Source organism: Cherax quadricarinatus, chromosome 18 (genome assembly GCF_038502225.1).
Source record: "Cherax quadricarinatus isolate ZL_2023a chromosome 18, ASM3850222v1, whole genome shotgun sequence".
Classification (NCBI taxonomy): Eukaryota; Metazoa; Arthropoda; class Malacostraca; order Decapoda; family Parastacidae; genus Cherax; species Cherax quadricarinatus.
In genome coordinates this window covers 43,699,378-43,725,912 of record NC_091309.1, presented here as the reverse complement: position 1 = coordinate 43,725,912, position 26,535 = coordinate 43,699,378, and the positions used below count along the sequence as shown (strand labels likewise).

General features: G+C 40.0%; 1 protein-coding gene across 7 annotated transcripts in view; it reads right to left on the bottom strand.

Annotated features, from left to right (window-relative positions):
• The window catches only part of LOC128689506 (luciferin sulfotransferase-like), a 181,633-nt gene that overhangs the window by 102,414 nt on the left and 52,684 nt on the right, over positions 1–26,535 (bottom strand). For all 7 annotated transcript variants that reach the window (XM_070086457.1, XM_070086455.1, XM_070086459.1 and 4 more), the window contains one exon: positions 25,253–25,349. In XM_070086457.1, coding sequence (XP_069942558.1) covers positions 25,253–25,349 — 97 coding nt within the window. The remainder of the gene's footprint in view (positions 1–25,252; positions 25,350–26,535) is intronic.

Below are 26,535 nucleotides of genomic sequence, written 5' to 3'. Positions count from 1 at the left end.
TTAGTCCTTTCAGTTTTGCTCTAGGATGACTGTTGTAATAATTACCACATCTTTTAGGTATTGTACTTATCATGGAGAGTGATTTCTTAAGCAGTGGGTAACCTGTCTATCTTTCCAGCTTAGACGACAGAGAGGGTCACCTGCTAATCAACGAGCAGAACTGATGGAGATGGACTAACATCCTGAGACTTCCCCTTTTTGGATTTAATTACCTGTGCACCTGTATGAAATTGCAGGACGTAACCCCTCATCATTGCAGTGGTAAAGAACCTGCTTTCCTGTCATCGGGATATAATACTCAAGGTTATACGGTGAAGAACGAACCGGTGGGTTGTAACCAACACCTGAGACCCCCTGCCCCATCATCAGCAACTGCTACGATTTCAACAACACTCAAGTGTCACCAACACCAGACACCCCTATATATATTAGCGTTGAATTCAGTTATCATTTGTATTTTTCATTTTTCATTTTCTTTAATGTAGGATTAATATTTCATATTTAAGTGTTTTATATTTTCTATATAATAAAGTGTTATCATTTCTTTTTCTATTCACTAATTTTCCTGAGGAGGAGCCAGCCTTGGTAATACTGTCTGAAGTTGTTACAGGGCTGAGTAAGCCTTCACAAGTGGCGACCTTGCCAGATCAACTCTACTGAATCAAGATTCAACTCCTATCTCGAATCTACCATTGGAACTTCAACGCCGCATACCACAGACGGTTACCACCAGCCATGAGTAATCATTCTCTATGGTAGGACTATAGTTCAGGTATTTAAAAGATTTGGTGATTGTTATAGTCTCAATTTATTGTAAGTCAAGTCAAGGCAGGAATACTAGTTAATTCTGCTATTTATTTTTGTGTGAGCTTGAAACACTTTGGAGGATTAGACTCTAGGGACCCGAGATTTTCCAGTGACAATTTGTTTCATTGAGCTCTTTATTATATCAAGGGAACTGTCATAGGACACTCTTGATTTGTTGGTGAGAAGATTGGATGGTCAAGTGACCCCATTCTACTTACTGTTTGTTCGGAGCCGGCATAGAACCCTTCGTTTTAATTAATACATATTGTTTAATTGAAGTAGGGATCGAGCCCTCTGGTTTATTTACAGTTTGAGCAGAGCAGGAATTGAACCCTCCGTTTTCTTTAATACCCGTTTCATTTCCCAAGATAGTTTAAGTTATTCTTGCAAGTATGGATTAATACCAGTTTTGGATAAATGCTGGAATTAAGTTAGGAATAACAGGGAAAAATTTAGAATCTTTCATTAGTGCTAAGATCCAGGAAAGACTTGAAAGAGAGAGAATTGAGAGAGAAGAAAGACAGTTAGAAAGGGAAAGAGAAGAAGAAAAGGAGAGAGAGAGAATCGAAAGAGAAGAGAAAAAGGAGAGAGAGAGAATTGAGAGAGAAATCCAAGAATGACAGTTAGAAAGAGAGAGAGAAGACAAAAAGGAGCGTGATAGACTTGATCGTGAGGAGAGAGCTTGAGTACGTGAAGAACAAGTTAAATTAAGAGAACTTGAGGAAAGAGCAAAGGATAGAGAACGTGAGGAAAAAGCTAGAGAACGTGAGGAAAAAGCTAGAGAACGTGAGGAAAAAGCTAGAGAACTTGAGTTAATAGAGAGAGAAAAGGATCGCGAGCTCGAAAAATCTCGCCTTGAATTAGAGAATAAAAAGTTAACTCTTACACAACAACAATTAGAGGAAGGAGTAATTGAACATCATGCAGCTAGTGCACATATTCCAACACCTAATTTACCTCCCTTCACAGAGGGGGAAGACATAACTTCATACATTATCAGGTTTGAAAATACCGCTAGCCTCTGTGAATGGCCTGCTGACACCTGGGCTACCAGGTTAGGAATGTTATTTTCTGGTACAGCTTTGAATATTTATGCAACTTTGTCGCACGATATTATGTGTAATTATAACCTACTTAATAAGGCAATCCTTAAAGCATACCAAAAAAACAATAATTCTTACAGGATAGATTTCAGGTATGTCACCTTTCAGCCGGGCCAGAACTTTCAGCAGTTACAGGTAACACTCTTTCGTTTGTTCGACTTTTGGATAAAGAGTTCAGGAATTGATCACAGTTATGAATCTCTTAGAGACTTCATGGTTGCTGACCAGTTCCTGACAGCTCTTCCTCACCAGATACGAACATTCATTAGAGAACGAAACCTGATTAAAGCTGAGGAAGTTGCTTAGGCTGGTGACCTGTATGCTGAGGCTCACAATTCCTATAAAGACCTAAAGGGATCGAACCCTAAGGGCAAGGGTTCATCAGACCTTAAGAAATCAAAGCCTCTAGTAGAAAGTAAAATGACTTCTTTTATTCCTGTTTGTCATTTGTGTGGTGTTAAGGGACATAAACGTCCAGATTGACCTTCTAAGAAGTTCCAAAAAGTTGGAAGATGTTTTAAAGACTGTAATGACCAAGCACCCTTCTGTTCAGGAACAGTTAATGGACTTAATGTATCTACCATTTTACGAGACACTGGATGCACATGTATAGTCATTTCTGATAAGCTGTTCACTAACCTTAAAGAAACTCATTCCTCTGCTATACTTTCAGACTACTAGGGCCGTACGGACACTTTTCCTACCATCCGTTGTTACATTAGGTCTAAATGGTTCACAGGTTGGTCTGAAGCCGTACTAGCTCCCATCACTTCTTGCTCCGTACTAATAGGTAATGTAAAAGGTGCCATTCTTCCTTCTGAGGTTGACCTTTCATCACCAAAGGTGGACATAAGTGTTTCAGATCCTCTTCCTGTAGAGTCAGAGAAGCCCCTCAAAAGTTCAGATGAGACAATGTATCGTGAGATTCATGTGGGATTAAAAACCAGTGATGCTACTCTCGAAAGCGAGGTAGTAGGATCACCGGTTCACTTGTTAGATGAAAGTGAAGATATCACCTCCGATACCATAAATGTCTTGACTAGGGCTCAGACCAAAGCCCAGGTTTCTCCTACTGTCCATCCTTTGATTTTCCCTGACTTTAAGCCTTTAGATATATCGATTTAGATATATCAAATATATCAATTTCCAACGTAATTGCCCTTCTCTTCAGAATTGCCATAATGCCGCTAAACAAAATCAAGTTATCCAAAGGAAAAACTTTTCATATAAATTTGAATATATAAAAGGTATCTTGTACAAGTCAGTATTCAAATTAAATTCAGATGAGATAGACTATTCCATCTTAGTTGTTCCAAGTCAATGCAGAGAGACTGTTCTTAAAATGGCTCATGACCTGCCAGGGGCCTGACATTTCTCGCATCGTAAAACCTTAAATAAAATTAGGGAAACCTATTTTTGGCCAAAAATGTCCTCAGATATCACTACCTATTGTAGATCGTGTAAAGTTTGCCAACTGTCATCCTCCCGAGGTACCAGGCGAGTACCTATGGTCAAAATGCCAGTCTTTACGGTACCTTTTGAAAGAGTAGCTATTGACATCGTTGGTCCTTTATCTCCACTGTCATCTGGGGGACATAGATATATATTAACATTAGTTGATTATGCATCGAGTTTCCCTGAAGCCATACCCTTAAAGACCATAACCACTACAGAGGTGGCTGAAGCCCTTTTGTCCATCTTCTCCAGAGTGGGCATCCCTAGAGAAATTTTGTCTGACTGTGGGGCACAATTCACATCTGACTTAATGCAACATCTATACCAACTTCTGGGATTGAAGCCTCTCTTCACCACACCCTATCATCCCAGATGTAATGGGAGGATTGAGCGCCAGCATTCGATTCTCAAGTCCATTTTAAGGAAACTTTGCTCCCTTAAACCTAAGGTGTGGCATCGTTACCTACCCTGTGCTTTGTTTGCCATGAGGGAAGTTCCCAGTGACTCTTTGGGGTTTTCACCTTTTGAACTTCTCTATGGTAGATAGGCCAGAGGCCCATTGTCCATCCTTCATGACTTATGGACTTATGAGGAGATGAGTGCTGAGGTTCAGTCTTCTTACCAGTTTCTCCTTGACCTTAGATCCAAACTTGAGGAGACCTCTGACATAGTTTCGAAAAACCTAAGCTTGTCAATGGACCAGTACAAAACCTATTTTGATTCCAAAAGTCAGAGGAGAAGTTTTAAAGTAGGAGATGAAGTTCTTGTACTTTTGCCTATCAAGTCAAATAAATTATTAGTAGCATGGAAAGGTCCATATAAAGTATTAAAAATTTGTGGGAAAGTTGACTACCTCATAGAAGTCAAGGGGAAACCTAAACTTTATCATATCAACATCCTTAAGAAATATTACCGAAGAAATTCGGTTAACTGCCTTAATAACTTTGACTTAGTTTTTCCACACGAACTTGATATGACAACTGAAGAATGTAAGGTGTGCGTAATTGACACCTCTAACTTAGACTATGATGAAGAACTACATGACTCGGTGACTTTTGACCACTCGGACGCAACCAACATTAATATTAATGAAGAATTGAGACACTTATGCAACACATGGGAATCTTTATTGAAGAAACGTTTCGCCACACAGTGGCTTCATCAGTCCAATACAAAGTAGAAATGGGTAAGGAGAGTAGAAGTATGAGGTAATCAGTCCCTCAACCTGGATTCGATGTGTTCAGTCCATCACTCTTGTAGTAAGTGCAGCATAGGGCCAGAGAGGTGGCTTATATACTGCGGTGAGATGAGTTGAAGCAGGAGGAGGCGGGATCTTAGTGGGACCTGCCACTAATGTAAGTAGGTCATCGTCCAAAGGTTTGGGCAAGCGTTGAAGTCTTTGTACCAAGATTCCATGATGCTGCAGTGTCTGACAGATGTGATGAATGGTTTTGAAAACCGACAAGTTGAAGAATTGAGACACTTATGCAACACATGGGAATCTTTATTGAAGAAACGTTTCGCCACACAGTGGCTTCATCAGTCCAATACAAAGTAGAAATGGGTAAGGAGAGTAGAAGTATGAGGTAATCAGTCCCTCAACCCTCATCCAGGTTGAGGGACTGATTACCTCATACTTCTACTCTCCTTACCCATTTCTACTTTGTATTGGACTGATGAAGCCACTGTGTGGCGAAACGTTTCTTCAATAAAGATTCCCATGTGTTGCATAAGTGTCTCAATTCTTCAACTTGTCGGTTTTCAAAACCATTCATCACATTAATATTAATGAATCTTTGGATGACCATAAGGGACATGAACTACTTTAATGTGTGAGTAACTTTTCAGACGTCTTTACTGATATTCCAGGTGTTACCTCCACGGTAGTCCATAAGATTGACTTAGTGACGGACAATCCTATCAAACGAAAATTATACCCAGTTCCAGTTCACCTTAGGGATGCATTTGACCGAGAGGTAGACAAATTATTAAAACTAAAGATCATTGAACCTTCAGTATCTTCATATTGTTTACCAGTAGTCATGGTTAAGATTGATATTGCGCAGGCATATCATCAAGTAATGTTAGATCCTTCTTCTAAGCAGTACACCGCTTTTCCTACACACCAAGGACTGATGCAATATAGAACTATGCCCTTCGGTTTGGTAACTGCCTGTGCTACTTACGTGAGACTGATGAGAAAGGTCTTGGGTAATATGCCAAACGTTTCAGTTTATTATGATAACATTTACGTAATGACATCCACGTGGGGCGAACATATCCAAACATTAACATCAGTTTTGCGTAGGTTATGCTCACATGGCCTCACTGCCAAGCCGAAGAAATGCTTTCTTGGGTATAACAAGATTAGATATCTTGGACTGATACTTTCTAATAACTCTCTGCAGCCTCTCCCCAGTAAGATCAAAGCTTTATTAGAATTTAAATTCCCCAAAACCAAGAAGCTCATGCGTAGCTTTCTTGGTTCCGTAAATTTTTATGCACGGTTTATCCCGAACCTTACTGATCTTACAGGCCCTTGTGTGAGGTATCTCCAAACTTAAATTTTATTTGCTGGGAAAAGAATTCATTTTAGAAACGGACCACAAACCTTTGATATACCTAGAAACTTTTAAGGGAACCAACAGTCGCCTCTTGAGGTGGACATTGGCACTCCAGGCTTTTAAGTTCCATATTGTGTATATCAATGGTTCATCCAATTATTTCTCTGACTGGTTAAGTCGTGACAGTCAGTAGAAGATTTCTTGCCTTACGCGACTTCCACATGTTAGAACTTTTTCCTCGCCTATTCTTCTTATACTCCTTGATTATAAGTCTTGGTATGGGGAAGTGTGAGGGAAAAGTTCAATAGATAGGAGTAGAGAGGGAGTATATAGTAACAATAGTTTCATTGCCGGCTACTTGTTAAGGTAGGGTAAGTCAAGCTCCCGTTATTCCCGCATTTTTTCCCCACCCCGAAAGTGATAGTTTGACTGCCGGCTGCTTGTTAAGGTAGGGTCAGTCTAGCTCCCACTATTCCCACCATTTTTCCCCCACCCCGAAAGTGATAGTTTGACTGCCGGCTGCTTGTTAAGGTAGGGTCAGTCTAGCTCCCGCTATCCCTTCCCCCCCTTATTCCCCCCCCCCCCCCCCCCCGAAAGGTGACGTGTGGGGCTCTGGTCCAAACAGTAATCACTAGACTCACAGCTCCCAGCACTACTGTAAGTACATTCCTGCCTTGTATACTAGTGGATTTATTGGTGGAAAGCTTCACTTTTGACCAATAAACTTAGTCATTTCAGTTTTGCTCTAGGTTGACTGTTGTAATAATCACCACATATTTTAGGTATTGTACTTATCATGGAGAGTGATTTCTTAAGCAGTGGGTAACCTGCCTATCTTTCCAGCTTGGATGACAGAGAGGGTCACCTGCTAATCAACGAGCAGAACTGATGGAGATGGACTAACATCCTGAGACTTCCCCTTTTTGGATTTAATTACCTGTGCACCTGTATGAAATTGCAGGACGTAACCCCTCATCATTGCAGTGGTAAAGAACCTGCTTTCCTGTCATCGGGATATAATACTCAAGGCTATACTGTGAAGAACGAACCGGTGGGTTGTAACCAACACCTGAGAACAACCCCCCCATCATCAGCAACTGCTACGATTTCAACAACACTCAGTGTCACCAACACCAGACACCCCTATATATATTAGAGTTGGATTCAGTTATCATTTATATTTTTCATTTTTCATTTTCTTTAATGTAGGATTAATATTTCATATTTAAGTGTTTTATATTTTCTATATAATAAAGTGTTTATGTTTGTCTGTAATTATTTCTTTTTCCATTCACTAATTTTCCTGAGGAGGAGCCAGCCTTGGTAATACTGTCTGAAGTTGTTACAGGGCTGAATAACCCTTCACACTATTTAAGCCAAGATCGCAAGTTCTACCTATTCGGCACGACATATATATATATATATATATATATATATATATATATATATATATATATATATATATATATATATATATATATATACGTATATATATATATATATATATATATATATATATATATATATATATATATATATATATATATATATATATATATATATATATAATTGTTTTACATGAAGGTAGGATTGCTGGTATCTTTTGTCTGTCTCATAAATATGCAAGATTACAGGTATGTCTTGCTACTTTTACTTACACTTAGGTCACACTACACATACATGTACACATTTATTTATACACACTCATCTGAGGTTTCTTTGATTTTATCTTAATAGTTCTTGGTCTTATTACTTTTCCTTTTATATCCATGGGGAAGTGGAATAAGAATCTTTCCTACGTAAGCCATGCGTGTTGTAAAAGTCAACTAAAATGCCGGGAACAATGGGCTAGTAACCCCTTTTCCTGTAAAGATTACTAAAAAGATTAAGAAGAAAACTGTCAAAGTGGGAAGTCTGAATGTGCGTGGATGTTGTGCAAATGATAAGAAAGAGATGATTGTGGATGTTATGAATGAGAAGAAGCTGGATGTCCTGGCTTTAAGTGAAACAAAGCTGAACGGGTGGGAGAGTTTCAATGGAGAGGAATAAATGGGATTAGGTCAGGGGTTTCAAATAGAGTTAGAGCTAAAGAAGGAGTAGCAATAATGTTGAAAGATAAGCTATGGCAGGAAAAGAGGGACTATAAATGTATTAATTCAAGGATTATGTGGAGTAAAATAAAGATTGGATGCGAAAAGTGGGTTATAATAAGCGTGTATACACCTGGAGAAGAGAGAAGTGTAGAGGAGAGAGAGAGATTTAGGGAAATGTTGAGTGAATGCGTGGGGAGTTTTGAATCAAGTGTGAGAGTAATGGTGGTTGGGGATTTCAATGTTAAAGTGGGTAAAAACGTTATGAAATGAGTAGTAGGTAAATTTGGGGTGCCAGGGGTAAATGTGAATGGGGAGCCTTTAATTGAGCTATGTGTAGAAAGAAATTTGGTAATAAGTAATATATATTTTATGAAAATGAGGATAAATAAATATACAAGGTATGATGTAGCACGTAATGAAAGTAGTTTGTTAGATTATGTATTGGTGGATAAAAGGTTGATGGGTAGGCTCCAGGATGTACATGTTTATAGAGGGGCAACTAATATATCGGATCATTATTTAGTTGTAGCTACAGTTAGAGTAAGAGGTAGATGGGAAAAGAGGAAGGTGGCAACAACAAGTAAGAGGGAGGTGAAAGTGTATAAACTAAGGGAGGAGGAAGTTCGGGTGAGATATAAGCGACTATTGGCAGAAAGGTGGGCTAGTGCAAGTATTAGTGGTGGGGGGGTTGAAAAGGGTTGGAATGGATTTAAAAATGGAGTATTAGAATGTGGGGCAGAAGTTTGTGGTTATAAGAGTGGGTGAAAGAGGAGTGATTGGTGGAATGATAAAGTAAAGGGGGTGATAAAAGAGAAAAAGGTAGCTTATGAGAGGTTTTTACAAAGCTGAAGTGTTAAGAAGAGCAGAGTATATGGAGAGTAAAAGAAAGGTAAAGAGAGTGGTGAGAGAGTGCAAAAGGAGAGCAGATGATAGAGTGGGAGAAGCACTCTCAAGAAATTTTAATGAAAATAAGAAAAAAATTTGGAGTGAGTTAAACAAGTTAAGAAAGCCTAGGGAAAGTATGGATTTGTCAGTTAAAAACAGAGTAGGGGAGTTAGTAGATGGGGAGAGGGAGGTATTAGGTAGATGGCGAGAATATTTTGAGGAACTTTTAAATGATGATGAAGAAAGAGAGGCGGTAATTTCATGCACTAGTCAGGGAGGTATACCATCTTTTAGGATTGAAGAAGAGCAGAATGTAAGTGTGGGGGAGGTACGTGAGGCATTACGTAGAATGAAAGGGGGTAAAGCAGCTGGGACTGATGGGATCATGACAGAAATGTTAAAAACAGGGGGGGATATAGTGTTGGAGTGGCTGGTACTTTTGTTCAATAAATGTATGAAAGAGGGGAAGGTACCTAGGGATTGGCGGAGAGCATGTATAGTCCCTTTATATAAAGGGAAAGGGGACAAAAGAGATTGAAAAAATTATAGAGGAATAAATTTACTGAGTATACCAGGAAAAGTTTACGGTAGGGTTATAATTGAAAGAATAAGAGGTAAGACAGATTGTAGGATTGCGGATGAGCAGGGACGCTTCAGAGTGGGTAGGGGATGTGTAGATCAAGTGTTTACATTGAAGCATATATGTGAACAGTATTTAGATAAAGGTAGGGAAGTTTTTATTTCATTTACGGATTTAGAAAAGGCATATGATAGAGTGGATAGAAGAGCAATGTGGCAGATGTTGCAAGTAAATGGAATAGGTGGTAAGTTATTAAATGCTGTAAAGAGTTTTTATCAGGATAGTGAGGCTCAGGTTAGGGTGTGTAGAAGAGAGGGAGACTATTTTCCGGTAAAAGTAGGTCTTAGACAGGTATGTGTAATGTCACCATGGTTGTTTAATATTTATAGATGGGGTTGTAAAGGAAGTAAATGCTAGGGTGTTTGGGAGAGAGGTGGGATTAAATTTTGGGGAATCAAATTCAAAATGGGAATTGACAGTTACTTTTTGCTGATGATACTGTGCTTATGGGAGATTCTAAAGAAAAAATGCAAAGGTTAGTGGATGAGTTTGGGAATGTGTGTAAAGGTAGAAAGTTGAAAGTGAACATAGAAAAGAGTAAAGTGATGAGGGTATCAAATGATTTAGATAAAGAAAAATTGGATATCAAATTGGGGAGGAGGAGTATGGAAGAAGTGAATGTTTTCAGATACTTGGGAGTTGACGTGTCGGCGGATGGATTCATGAAGGATGAGATTAATCATAGAATTGATGAGGAAAAAAAGGTGAGTGGTGCGTTGAGGCACATGTGGAGTCAAAAAACGTAATCTATTGAGGCAAAGAAGGGAATGTATGAAAGTATAGTGGTACCAACACTCTTATATGGGTGTTAAGCTGGGTGGTAAATGCAGCAGCGAGGAGACGGTTGGAGGCAGTGAAGATGCCCTGTTTAAGGGCAATGTGTGGCGTAAATATTATGCAGAAAATTCGGAGTGTGGAAATTAGGAGAAGGTGTGGAGTTAGTAAAAGTATTAGTCAGAGGGCAGAAGAGGGGTTGTTGAGGTGGTTTGGTCATTTAGAGAGAATGGATCAAAGTAGAATGACATGGAAAGCATATAAATCTATAGGGGAAGGAAGGCGGGGTAGGGGTCGTCCTCGAAAGGGTTGGAGAGAGGGGGCAAAGGTGGTATTGTGGGCGAAGGGGTTGGACTTCCAGCAAGCTTGCGTGAGCGTGTTAGATAGGAGTGAATGGAGACGAATGGTACTCGGGACCTGACGATCTGTTGGAGTGTGAGCAGGGTAATATTTAGTGAAGGGATTCAGGGAACCCGGTTATTTTCATATAGTCGGACTTGAGTCCTGGAAATGGGAAGTACAATGCTTGCACTTTAAAGGAGGGGTTTGGGATATTGGTAGTTTGGAGGGATATGCTGTGTATCTTTACATGTATATGCTTCTAAACTGTTGTATTCTGAGCACCTCTGCAAAAACAGTGATAATGTGTGAGTGTGGTGAAAGTGTTGAATGATGATGAAAGTATTTTCTTTTTGGGGATTTTCTTTCTTTTTTGGGTCACCCTGCCTCGGTGGGAGACGGCCGACTTGTTGAAAAAAAAATATAAACACACACACACACACACACATATATATATAAATATATATATATATATATATATATATATATATATATATATATATATATATATATATATATATATATATATATATATATATATATATATATATATATATATATATATATATATATATATATATATATATATATATATATGTCGTGCCGAATATGTAAACCTGGTCAATTAGCGAGAACTTATTTAAAATTAAGCCCTTTCTAAAATTTGCTGTTATACGTTTAAAGATATATTTTTTTCATTAATGTTGATGTACAAATTTATAATTTTGCACCAAAAGGAACTTAGAAAACTTACCTAACCTTATTATAACAAGAACAATTTATTTTATCCTAACCCAACTAAATATATTTTAGATTTGTTTACAATAATTTAATACTAAACAAACAAAGTGAAATATATTTTTTTCGTTAGGTTCAGAATGATTTTGGCGAAATTATTGCATACACAAATTTTCACTTTTCCTATATGGCAAGATGAGCGATGCTATTTAAGCCAAGATCGCAAGTTCTGCCTATTCGGAACGACAATTATATATATGTATATATATATATATATATATATATATATATATATATATATATATATATATATATATATATATATATATATATATATCGTGCCGAATATGTAAAACTGGTCAATTAGTAAGAACTCATTTAAAATTAAGTCCTTTCTGATATTTTCTCTTATACGTTTAAGGATATATTTTTTTAATTAATTTTCATTTAAAAAATTTTAATTTTGCACCAAAAGAATCTTAGAAAACTTACCTAACCTTATTATAACAAGAGCAATTTATTTTAGCCTAACCCAACTAAATATATTTTAAATACGTTTACAATAATTTAGTACTAAACAAACACAATCAAATATATTTTTTTTCGTTAGGTTCAGAATGATTTTGGCGAAATTATTAGCATACACAAATTTTCACTTGTCCTATATGGCAAGATGAGCGTTGCTATTTAAGCCAAGATCGCAAGTTCTGCCTATTCGGCACGACATATATATATAAACATAAATATATATAGATATATATATATATATATATATATATATATATATATATATATATATATATATATATATATACTATATGCAATAAGATCACAGTAAACAGGTGATTTCAGAATATGCAAAACAACCACTTTCAAAGAATAGAGAAATTCCAAGCGCTTTCGTGACTACTCACATTGTCAAGGAACTATGAAAGTAAAGCATCCAAGGAAGCTATATAAGGGGTCTGGCCAACACCTCACTATCAGATCCCACAACGGTTAAACACCTGTCGCGTGCCGGCCCAACTGGACAGGTCTTTTGCACAACCACCAACAAACTATTCTACCCAAGAAAATTTTTAAAATTATTATTTGTCCAGTGTATTATTAAATTCTTCCCAAATTCTATTAATTATAAATGGATCAAATTTATGTAAACCAAAGGAAATATTCATATTATTGTCAAAATTGCTTTTTATGAAACAAGATTCAATTATATTCCTGTCGACCATGGACTTGCTTGATACTACTTTCTCAACTTTTTGAAAATCAATTGGATTGTTAAAATTTCTTACATGAATAAATAGAGCATTGGAATCTTGTCCAGTTCTAATGCTATATTTATGTTGTTTTAATCTTAGTTCGAGATTTTTACCAGTTTGACCGTAATAAACTTTATCGCAAATTTTACAAGGAATCTTATAGACACATCCATCAGCATTTTGGGGGGAATTCTTTATCAAAAGTTTTTTTTACTGTATCAAGATTTTTGAATACAACTTTAATATTAAAAGTCTTAAGAAGAGAAGGCATATCAACCAAGTTTTCATGGTAAGGGAGAACCAACATATTTTTAGTTGAATAAGGCTGGTTGTCCCTTTTTGGATTGTAAAAAGTATTTCTAGCAACTTTAAAAGATTTATCAATTACATTTCTTGGGTATTTTAAATCATTACCTATCTCATAAATTTTGGAAATTTCCTCATCTATGAACTCAGGACTACAAATTCGTAAAGCTCTCAAAAACATTGATGAGAAAACAGACAGTTTGACTCTATCTTGATGCGAAGAATAATAGTGGACATAGGAACAGTTAGTTTGTTGGTGGTTGTGCAAAGGACCTGTCCAGTTGGGCCGGCGCGCGTCAGGTGTTTAACCGTTGTGGGATCTGATAGTGAGGTGCTGGCCAGACCCCTTATATACCTTCCTTGCATGCTTTACTTTCATAGTTCCTTGATAATGTGAGTAGTCACGAAAGCGCTTGGAATTTCTCTATTCTTTCAGAGTGGTTGTTTTGCACACATATATATATATATATATATATATATATATATATATATATATATATATATATATATATATATATATATTTATATATATATATATATATATATATATATATATATATATATATATATATATATATATATATATATATATATATATATAATCGGTGATTATAAAATATAGGGAAGTACCACCTCTATAGCTGGAATGGGGACCCTCATCCTCAGAGAAGACAATAAACCTACCTCAGGGAAAACTCAAGGTTCTCCCCGGAGCTGTTTGAATATTTTCTTCTCCTACCACCCCCTATATTTATATTCTATGTGAACATTTATTAATAAAACAAAATACATTTACAGAAAAAAAACATAAACATGAATACAATGGCACAATGTATCAAAGATGATGAATTTCCTCCAGCTCCTCCGAGGCTGGACGTGAACCAAGTATGCAGCAAGCATTTCCTCTCTGGATGGCGACGCTGAGGCGCTGGAACATGAAAGTGGCTGCCCTTGGGTCCCTGGTGGTGTCGATGAGTCTGGAACCCAATTCTTTAAGGAAACGTGTGGCATTTTTTCCCCATGATCCCAAGGTCTCTGATCCCACTGGGACAAATTGATACTGTTGGCTAATGTCCCTGTACTTGCTGATCTTGTACTCCTCCCTGTGGTCAGCAGCTCCTCCCCGTCGCCCCACACTGTGATGGATATAGGTGTCAGCCAGTGTGGACACACAGGTATAGTCCCATGCTAAGAGCTTGCCATTCTTCCAAGGATAGATGGTGATCCCATCGGGGCGGTTTGCTGGGTTGTGGGTATTGTTTGCTGCAAGTGATCGTGGCTCCCTCTCGGCAGGGCATCCAGCTGTAGCAAGGGTTCTCTTAATGATGTCGTTGACCTCATTGTGTCTTGCATGCCAGCCCTTGGTTTTGGAACAGTTAAGACCATGTAGACCGTATTGGTCTGCTTGCACTTCGCCGCAAATACACATATATTCTGTGTGAATTGGGGCAGCAAGGCGCAGAGCCACTGCAATATGGAGGGTCTTAGGGTCGAGTCGCGTTCCCATTGCCGATATGGGAACTGTTTGGAGGAAGTCCCCGGAGTGAGGTGCACTCACAGCCTGGAGACGGGCAATCTCCCTATCTGATGTTGCAGCCCTGAGCATGTTGGCAAGCACCTTTTCAGCAATTGGGCTATCCCAGCTTGACTGTTTGTGAGCCAGTGCTGCACTAGGGTTTGGTGCTAGAGCAGCAAGAGTCTCCCATTCGGTGATGGCACTGACATAGCTAGGGTCTTCTATTCCTGCTGAGTCACTGAGGGTGTCAGGAAGAATTTGTCTTATCAACTCGTTTGATGCAATGGAAGAGGATAGGAAAGCTGGTAGAGCAATCTGGGAGGATCTGCATACTCCTAGCCCTCCAAGCCTGACCGGAAGTGAGGCTTGCAACCACTGTCCATCGTCAAGGGAAAGATTCAATACACTCTCTAGCATGGCCTTCAGGAGAGAGTCATATTCCTTGAGTTTTGGACTGCTGAAGGCTGGGGAGCATCTCAGAAAATAGGTAAGTTTTGGGGTTGACAGGCACCTGGTGAGTAGGTAGAAGGCATCGTGTGTGTCAATGTCTTTCATCCTGCTTTCCATCGTCCGGAGGTCTGAGACTTTTTTTCCTAGGATCAGATCGATGGCATTGGACCCAAGAGGAGCACCGAGGAGAGTGCTATTGGCCGGATCAATGGCTCGCGCTCCCGGCAAAACGGCACTAATATTCTGGATCAACTGCTGATTGGTAGAAACTATTTCACATTTGGTGGGGTTTAAAGAAAGGCCCAGGCTTTCTCCCATGTCTTTAATTTTACTGATGTCCTCCAGGAGAGATTCTGTTGTGCCAGCTAGGGTACCGTCGTCCAGGAACCAGATATTGAGCTCGCTGGAGAGTGCCTCCGTGACTTCCTTGATGACCAAACAAAATAGAAAGGGGGCGAGAGGGTCCCCCTGTTGCACGCCCTCACACGAGTCAATTTCATGGTCCCCAAACAATAGTTTGAAAGTCACACTATAACACGATTCTATGAAGGGATAAAGGGAAGGGAAGTTTCTATAAACTGCTTGGAGAGCAGCATCCCTTCTGACTGAGTTGAAAGCATTGGCAAAGTCCAATTTGACCAAGGCTTTTTCATAGGACATGTTTTTGATATATACTCGTGCTGCGTGGGCAGCTGCTTCACAGCCCTGTTGAACGCCGAAACCGAGCTGAGTTGGTTTCAGCATTGCAGCAGCCTCTTGACTCACCCTTCTTACTGCAGCCTTGGCGACTAGGCGCCGAAGGGTGTTACCCACTGCAATGGGCCTGATTCTGCCATCCTTTTTCCGGAGGGCACACAATGAGGCACCAAAGAAAAAGGGTCTGATGGCCTCTGGGACACCGCCAGCCAGGCACAGGTTGGAAAATTTGGTGAGTTCAGACAGCAGCCTCTCTGAAACCTCACCAAGTGCTGGATTGAGTATTTGTTTTAAGTGTTGAGGCCTTAAACCGGTGAAACCTCCTGCTGAACCCTGTGGAAATGACATAGCAGCTTTATACACATCAGCATCCTGTAAGGTTAGATGTTCTTCGCCTGCTGCAATGTCAGGGAGGTCAATGTTGGTACTGGGAGCCCTGGGTGGATGTTTGTCCTTCAGAGCTTGCGCCGTGCTGACGTCCTTGGGAGCGATGGTATCCTCACTGGTTATAAGTCTCAAAGCTCCAATAGTATTACCCTCTTCTATTTTTTTGCTAATTTGGGCTCTGATTTTTGAGGTGTCGGGTGTCCTGTTGTTGGCATTTGCCCGGCGGGTGTTTGTCGCCCTAGGGGGGAGACGGACGAGGTTGTCATCCCTTGGGAATGCATTTATTGCCCTAATAACATGTGTTGCTAGTGACTTGTCCCTCCTTGGTGGGACAGCCAAACAGGCATTGCCAAAAAGCAGCAAGTTGTGCCAGGATCTGTTGTTTGAAGGAGCATCGTTGACTTTCTTCAGAAGGTCAGTGAATTTGCTAGCAGCTTGAGGGCGAGCTGCTTTGGGGATGTGTGTCAGAGTCCTGGTGGATGTTAATTTGATTGCAGATTTGAGGTCCTCTGTAGAGGTGAAGTCACGGTAGCTGTCAGCCCTGTCTGCTGGGGGAGGCTGTTGGTTGTTCTCATTTGGAGCTCTCCTGGAGCCTAGGCATCTATTGTGTGCACGGATGTTGCCAGATGTGGGATTGAGTGCACATTCCCTGTGGCACACCCGGCAAATGCCTCGTGAACGACAGCTTTGGCTCTGTCGTGAAGATTCCTGGGAACCCGCGACTACTTGTGACATTGCTGATATCGTGGGGGTGGGAAGGCGCCAGCTGTGGGGTGACGGGTGAAGGGCAGCATGGATGCATGGGGGATGAGGGTGGGGGAGTAGCGAGCGGCGGAACTTGTAATTGGTGGGGCACTAAACGGCAACACCCTTGGTCAGGAAGTCATTGGGCCTAGGCTGGGATGAGGGGAGGGGATCTGGGATGGGGGAGGGGGGAGGGAGTGGCCCTGTGTGTTCGCTCAAGACTCACATCACTGACTAACTTTTGCTAATTGTTATACACTTATTGTTCCATTTAGAAAAAAACCCTCGCCATTTGGCACACTAATCACCATGCTCACACTATTAACCGAGGTGTTCTGTTCACCATCCAATGACCATGTCGTGGGCGGCCACTTCCTTCCCCAACCCACGACCCCGGCCGATCAGATGTAAACAAAACCTCCTCCACACTCCACTGCCAGGATCCCCTCACCACCGCTACTTCCCAAATCCCAACATGCACACTGCACTTTCACTGATACAGAAGCAATGGTCCGATGTAGAGGTTTGTCACAACTCTGTGATCTCCGGTCGATACTCACGATGATGTCTGCCGAAACTGGCCCGCGTAAACCATGTTGGTTCCTGGTTTACACACAGAATGTATGGAGCACCACACACTGGCTCCCTCCCTCCACGCCGGCAAGCGCGTATGTATGTATGTATGTATATATATATATATATATATATATATATATATATATATATATATATAAATATATATATATATATATATATATATAAATATATATATATATATATATATATGTCGTGCCGAATAGGCAAAACTTGCGATCTTGGCTTAAATAGCAACGTTCATCTTGTAAAGTAAAAGGACACAAGTGCAACTAATGTGACATTTATTGTGGCAACGTTTCGCTCTCCAGGAGCTTTATCAAGCCATTACAAACAATACATGGACACAGAGGGTATATAAAGGCTCAGAGTGAGGTGAATACTAGTGAGGTACCATTTCGATGTTCACTCGTGGTGGTAGTAGTAGTAGTAGTAGTAGTGGTAGTGACAACAGTAATACAATATGGTAGAGCAATTAATTCGTACATGAGTAAAAGGATATAAAAGCTATTACTTGGGTAACATAAAAATAGGTTGGACAAATATAAACTGGAATGAGGCAGCTTGTTTCAGTGTTTTGTGTAGTATAACAGGAGAGACTATGTGATGGCAGGGTTTACTGTTTTCAGGAGGATTCTTGCTAAGACTTCGGTGATGGTGAAGCTGCCGTTGTTTTGTTTAATTGTATTCGAAACAGCGATCAGTGCTGATTCGAGGCACTTGCGTCTGCGGAAATTAGTTTCTTTGATCACTAATTGGGCGTCTCTGAATTTCATGAGATGATTGGTGGAATTTCGGTGTTGTACACAGGCGTTGTTCAGGTTATCGTTCCTACATGCGTAAATGTGTTCATTGAGGCGGGTGTCGAGGTTTCTGGCTGTTTCACCTACGTAAATCTTGTCACAGCCTCCACAGGGTATAGTGTAAACTCCTGCATTGACTGGTTCGTGGTGCTTGGATTTTGTCCTGGTTATATCCTTTATTGAAGTACTAGAAGCGATGGCGACTCTGGTGTTAGCTTGTGAAAGTGCTTTTGAGACGTTCAGTGCAACCTGACTGTTGGGAAGAATTATAAATTTGCTGGGAGTGGTGTTGATGCGTGGAGAATTTATGATCTGAAGAGCTCTTTTCTTGCAGTCTTTGATGAAAAAAGAAGGAAAATGTAACTCTGTGAATGTTTGGTGAATGTATGTACACTCCTCGTCAAGAAACTCAGGACTACAAATTCGGTATGCTCTTAGGAAAAACCCGATGATGATGCCTCTTTTGGTCTTGGTATCTTGACTGGAATAGAAGTGTGTGAGATCATTTTTATTGGTGGGTTTCCGATAAACTTGAAATCTTAGGTTGTTGTCTACTTTGTGAATGAGGACGTCGAGGAAAGGTAGCTTGTCATTGGACTCTTCTTCTAGTGTAAACTGGATCGCCGGTTCAACTGCGTTGAGCCTTGCCTGAAGATCCCGTACATCAAAACGTTTTGGAGAAGGGAAGAAACTTCTGTACTTGTTACCAAGCAACCCTAAACCAACACACATGTATGGTTTACCCAAGACCCATAAACACAATATTCCTCTCAGACCAATCACGTCAGGAATAGGCAGTGCTCCACACAAACTAGCCGGAGTTCTTGCCAAACATCTTTCCTGCCTTCTGGGGACCATCAGCCCCGCTCATCTTAAACACTCAGGTGACCTTCTCAACCGCATCCGTAACCTCTCCATCCGTAACAAGAAACTAAGCAGTTTGGATGTGACTTCCCTCTTCACAAAAGTACCTACCAAAAAAGCCATCGAGGTTCTACGACATAAAGTCAATCAGGACCTTAATCTTCCTCTACCTCCCGGAGATTTTGTTGACTTAATTGAACTCTGTGTTAATTTCAACTGTTTTTCTTTCAATAACAAGCTCTACAAACAAACCTACGGCATGGGAATGGGGTCCCCCATCAGTGCCGTCCTAGCCAACTTATACATGGAACACCTAGAGTCCGAACACTTCGCCAACATCATCCTTTCAAGCGTCACTTGGTTACGTTACGTGGACGATGTCCTCGTAATAACTCCAAAACGTTTTGATGTACGGGATCTTCAGGCAAGGCTCAACGCAGTTGAACCGGCGATCCAGTTTACACTAGAAGAAGAGTCCAATGACAAGCTACCTTTCCTCGACGTCCTCATTCACAAAGTAGGCAACAACCTAAGATTTCAAGTTTATCGGAAACCCACCAATAAAAATGATCTCACACACTTCTATTCCAGTCAAGATACCAAGACCAAAAGAGGCATCATCATCGGGTTTTTCCTAAGAGCATACCGAATTTGTAGTCCTGAGTTTCTTGACGAGGAGTGTACATACATTCACCAAACATTCACAGAGTTACATTTTCCTTCTTTTTTTCATCAAAGACTGCAAGAAAAGAGCTCTTCAGATCATAAATTCTCCACGCATCAACACCACTCCCAGCAAATTTATAATTCTTCCCAACAGTCAGGTTGCACTGAACGTCTCAAAAGCACTTTCACAAGCTAACACCAGAGTCGCCATCGCTTCTAGCACTTCAATAAAGGATATAACCAGGACAAAATCCAAGCACCACGAACCAGTCAATGCAGGAGTTTACACTATACCCTGTGGAGGCTGTGACAAGATTTACGTAGGTGAAACAGCCAGAAACCTCGACACCCGCCTCAATGAACACATTTACGCATGTAGGAACGATAACCTGAACAACGCCTGTGTACAACACCGAAATTCCACCAATCATCTCATGAAATTCAGAGACGCCCAATTAGTGATCAAAGAAACTAATTTCCGCAGACGCAAGTGCCTCGAATCAGCACTGATCGCTGTTTCGAATACAATTAAACAAAACAACGGCAGCTTCACCATCTCCGAAGTCTTAGCAAGAATCCTCCTGAAAACAGTAAACCCTGCCATCACATAGTCTCTCCTGTTATACTACACAAAACACTGAAACAAGCTGCCTCATTCCAGTTTATATTTGTCCATCCTATTTTTATGTTACCCAAGTAATAGCTTTTATATCCTTTTACTCATGTACGAATTAATTGCTCTACCATATTGTATTACTGTTGTCACTACCACTACTACTACTACTACTACTACTACCACGAGTGAACATCGAAATGGTACCTCACTAGTATGCACCTCACTCTGAGCCTTTATATACCCTCTGTGTCCATGTATTGTTTGTAATGGCTTGATAAAGCTCCTGGAGAGCGAAACGTTGCCACAATAAATGTCACATTAGTTGCACTTGTGTCCTTTTACTTTACATATTGTCGGTAATTCTACCAACTTTATTACAACGTTCATCTTGCCATATAGGACAAGTGAAAATTTGTGTATTCAACAATTTCACCAAAATCATTCTGAACCTAACGAAAAAAATATATTTCACTGTGTTTGTTTAGTATTAAATTACTTTAAACAAATCTAAAATATATTTAGTTGGGTTAGGCTAAAATAAATTGTTCTTTTTATAATAAGGTTAGGTAAGTTTTCTAAGATTCTTTTGGTGCAAAATTAAAAATGGTTACATTAACATTAATGAAAAAAATATGTCTTTAAACGCATAAGAGAAAATTTTAGAAAGGACTTAATTTTAAAGGAGTTCTTGCTAATTGACCAGTTTTACATATTCGGCACGACATATATATATATATATATATATATATATATATATATATATATATATATATATATATATATATATATATATATATATATATATATATATATATATATATATATATATATATATATATATATATATATATATATATATATATATATATATATATATATACATTATATATCTATATATATATATATATATATATATATATATATATATATATATATATATATATATATATATATGTATATGTATATATATATATATATATATATATATATATATATATATATATATATATATATATATATATATATATATATATATATCCTCTATCTTCTTCCATAGCATCAAACGAGTTGATAAGACAAATTTTTCCTGATAACCTCAGTGACTCAGCAGGAATACCGGACCCAAGCTGTACAAGTGCCATCACTGAATGTGAGACCCTTGCTGCTCCAGCACCAAACCCTTGTGCAGCACTGGCTCACAAACAGTCAAGTTGGGATGGCCCAATCACTGAAAAGGTGCTTGCCAACATGCTCAGGGCTCCAACATCAGATAAGGAGACTGCCCGTCTCCAGACTGTGAGCACACTTCACTCCAGGGACTTCCTCCAAACAGTTCCCATATCTGCAATGGGAACACAACTCGACCCTTAGACCCTCAATATTGCTGCCCCAATTCACACAGAATATTCGTTTTCAGGATTGCTTTTTAGAACAGGTTGTGACAGAATCAACTAGAGGAAACAATCTTCTTGATTTGGTTCTTGCCAACAAAGAGTCACTAATTAATAATCTTGAGGTTTATGATGAGCTTTGGGAAAGAGATCACAAATCTCTTACTTTCAATATATCATGGAATTACCCAGAAAATTGCAATCAAATCTCTGTCCCAGATTTTTGCTTGGCCGACTTCATGGGACTGAAAAACTAACTGGGAGGGCTAAATTGGGATGTCCTGACTATGGGTCAGGTAGGTGATCTTGGTTCCCAATATGACGTTTTTCAGAGCACAGTTCTAGCTGCCCAGACAACTTTTGTTCCGAGTAGGGAAATTAGATCTAACAAAAATGATCCCAAATGGATGAACAATAGATTAAAACATCTCATTGGTCAAAAGAGAGGCATATATAGGCGTATCAAAAAAGGGGATGGGCAGTTAAAAAATCAATAAATTCAATTAAAGACAGAAATAAAGAATGGAATAAGAAGAGCAATAAGGGATTATGAGGCTAAGGTCGCAAGGGATTCAAAGACTAACCCAAAAGGGTTCTTCCAGGTATACAGAAGTAAGATTAGGGACAAGGTTGGCCCACTTAAGAGTAACTCTGGTCAGATGACTGACAGTGATAAGGATATGTGTGAAATTCTCAATACCTACTTCCTCTCAGTTTTCACGCAAGGAAAATACTAGGGATATTCCTGAAATAATAGATTATGTAGAACATAACGATAATAAACTATGCACGATTGCGGTAACTAGTGACATGGTCCTGAGACAAGGATAGAAACTAAAACCTAATGAACTGTTTCCAAGGGTGTTAAAGGAATGTAAAGAGGAACTTAGCATACCTTTGGCTAATCTTTTTAACATATCACTACAAACTAGCACAGTGCCTGATAAGTGGAAAATGGCAAATATAATACCTATTTACAAGGCAGGTGACAGGTCCTTGGCTTCGAACTATAGACCAATAAGCCTTGGTATAAGCCTTGGTAATAAATACCGAAAAGTTGGTTTAGAAAGACATGTAAGCATACACTATGACATATTTATTAGAAAACGTTTCGGTCCTTGGACCTTGAAGTGATCAAGGTCCAAGCACCGAAACGTTTTCTAATAAATATGTCATAGTGTTTGCTTACGTGTCTTTCTAAACCAACCAATAAGCCTTACCTCCATAGTGGGAAAATTTATGGAATCAATAATTGCTGAAGCAATTCGTAGCCATCTTGATAGGCACAGATTGATTAATGAATCTCAACACTGTTTTACAAAGGGGCGTTCCTGTCTTACACTTTTCACTAAGGTATTTGAGGAGGTAGATCATGGCAATGAATATGATATTGTGTATATGGACTTCAGTAAGGATTTCGATAGAATTCCACATCAGAGGCTATTGAGGAAACTTAAGGCACATGGAATAGGAGGAAAATTTTTTTCCTGGGTAGAGGCATGGCTGACAAATTGGCAGCAGAGAGTTTGCATAAATGAGGAGAAATCAGAATGGGGGCACGTCACAAGCGGTGTTCCTAATGGGTCAATGTTGGGCCCATTGTTGTTCACAATTTACATAAAAGACATAGATGATGGAATAAATAGCGACATAAGCAAATTTGCTGATGACTCCAAAATAGGCAGTCCAATTCATTCTAAAGTGGACACTAGATCACTCCAGGATGATTTGAATAGACTGATGCAATGGTCGGAGAAGTGGCAGATGGAGTTTTATATAGACAAATGCAAAGTTCCAAATGTTGGACAGGAAAATAACCATGCGACATATAAACTAAATAATGTAGATCTTAATACTACTGATTGCGAGAAGGATTTAGGAGTCCTGGTTAGCAGTAATCTAAAACCAAAACAACAGTGCGTTAGTGTTCGCAATAAAGCTAACAGAATTTTTGGCTTCATATCTAGAAGTATAAATAATTGAAGTCATCAAGTTGTTCTTCAACTCTACATATCCTGGTTACGCCTCATTTAGACTATGCTGCTCAGTTCTGGTCACCGTATTACTTAATGGTTATAAATGCTCTGGAAAACGTACAGAGGAGGATGACAAAGATGATTCCTTGTATCAGAAATTTTCCCTATGAGGATAGACTGAGTGCCCTGAATCTGCACTCTCTCGAAAGGCGTAGAATTAGGGGGGATATGATCGAGGTGTATAAATGGAAAACAGGAATAAATAAAGAAGATGTAAATAGCGTGCTGAAAATTTCCAGCCAAGACAGGACTCGCAGCAATGGTTTCAAGTTGGAAAAATTTAGATTCAGAAAGGATATAGGAAAGCACTGGTTTGGTAATAGAGTTGTGGATGAGTGGAACAAACTCCCGAGTACAGTTATTGAGGCTAAAACGTTGTGTAGTTTTAAAAATACGTTAGATAAATACATGAGTGGGTGTGGGTGGGTGTGAGTTGGAACGGATTAGCTTGTGCTACTGGGTCTGGTGCCGTGCTCCATCCTTGAGTGGAGGTGAACAGTCTGCGTGGGTCATTGGGCTAATCCGGAGGAGACATGGACCTGCTCTACATGGGTCGGTAGGCCTGTTGCAGTGTTCCTTCTTTCTTATGTTCTTATGTTCTTACGTGTATTTGCGGCGAAGTGCAAGCAGACCAGTACGGTCTACATGGTCTTAACTGTTCCAAAACCAAGGGTTGGCATGCAAGACACAATGCGGTCAACGACATCATAAAGAGAACCCTTGCTACAGCTGGATGCCCTGCCGAGAGGGAGCCACGATCACTAGCAGCAAATAATACCCACAACCCAGCAAACTGCCCTGACGGGATCACCATCCATCCTTGGAAGAATAGCTCGCTCTTAGCATGGGACTATACCTGTGTGTCCACACTGGTTGACACCTATATCCATCACGGTGTTGGGGGACAGGGAGGAGCTGCTGACCACAGGGAGGAGTACAAGATCAGCAAGTACAGGGACATAAGCCAACAGTGTCAATTTGTCCCAGTGGGATCAGAGACCTTTGGATCGTGGGGAAAAAATGCCACACGTTCCCTTAAAGAATTAGGTTCCAGACTCATCGACACCACCAGGGACCTAAGGGCAGCCACTTTCATGTTTCAGCGCCTCAGCATGGCTATCCAGAGAGGAAATGCTTGCTGCATACTTGGCTGACGTCCGGCTTCGTAGGAGCTGGAGGAAATTCGTGATCTTTAATACATTGTACCTTTGTGTTTTCTGCAAATGTATTCTGTTTATTAATAAATGTTCACATAGAATATAAAATAAAGGTGGTGGTAGGAGAAGAAAATATTCAAACAGCTCCGGGGGGAATCTTGAGTTTTCCCTGAGGTACGTTTATTGTCTTCTCTGTCTATGTATGAAGACAGATTTTGACTAAATATAAAATTAGCGTAAATATAGTGAAGTTGAGAAAACATGCAACTCGTGTAGATACAGTGAACACGTCAGATCATTTATTAGTCTCTATAATATTTTAAACAGTAAATAACAAATATTGATCACAAGACTTGTGATACTTACTCTAAGAATGGGAACCTCTTCTTCAGTTCAAGTTTAGCCTCTGGAGATTTTGGATCTTTAATGAGACACCACACCAGCTCCTGGGCCCAGGTGGTTCCTGGAACACAATACATTGGTGGTTATCATCAAGTTACAGCTCCTGGGCCCAGGTGATTCCTGGAACACAATACATTGGTGGTTATCATCAAGTTACAGCTCCTGGGCCCAGGTGGTTCCTGGAACACAATACATTGGTGGTTATCATCAAGTTACAGCTCCTGGGCCCAGGTGGTTCATGCAACACAATACATTGGTGGTTATCATCAAGTTACAGCTCCTGGGCCCAGGTGGTTCCTGGAACACAATATACTGGTGTTTATTATCAAGTTACAGTTCCTGGGCCCAGATGGTTCCTGGAACACAATTCACTGATGGCTATTATCAAGCTACAGCTCCTGGGCCCAGGTGCTTCCTGGAATATAATACACTGAAAGCTAACATCAAGCTACAGCTCCTGGGCCCAGGTGGTTCCTGGAACACAATACACTGGTGATTATCATCAAGTTACAGCTCCTGGGCCCAGGTGGCTTCTGGAACACAATACACTGATGATTATCATCAATCTACAGCTCCTGGGCCCAGGTGGTTGCTGGAACAAAATACACTGGTGATTATCATCAAGCTACAGCTCCTGGGCCCAGGTGGTTCCTGGAACACAATACTCTGGTGATTATCATCAAGCTACAGCTCCTGGGCCAGGTGGTTCCTGGAACACAATACACTGGTGGTTATCATAAAGCTACAGCTCCTGGGCTCAAGTGGTTCCTGGAATATAATACACTGAAAGCTAACATCAAGCTACAGCTCCTGGGGCCAGGTGGCTCCTGGAACACAATACACTGATGGTTATCATCAAGCTACAGCTCCTGGGCCAGGTGGTTCCTGGAACACAATACACTGGTGGTTATCATAAAGCTACAGCTCCTGGGCTCAAGTGGTTCCTGGAATATAATACACTGAAAGCTAACATCAAGCTACAGCTCCTGGGGCCAGGTGGCTCCTGGAACACAATACACTGATGGTTATCATCATGCTACAGCTCCTGGGGCCAGGTGGCTCCTGGAACACAATACACTGATGGTTATCATCAAGCTACAGCTCCTGGGCCCAGGTGGCTCCTGGAACACAATACACTGATGGTTATCATCATGCTACAGCTCCTGGGCCCAAGTGGTTCCTGGAACACAATACACTGGTGGTTATCATAAAGCTACAGCTCCTGAGCCCAAGTGGTTCCTAGAATA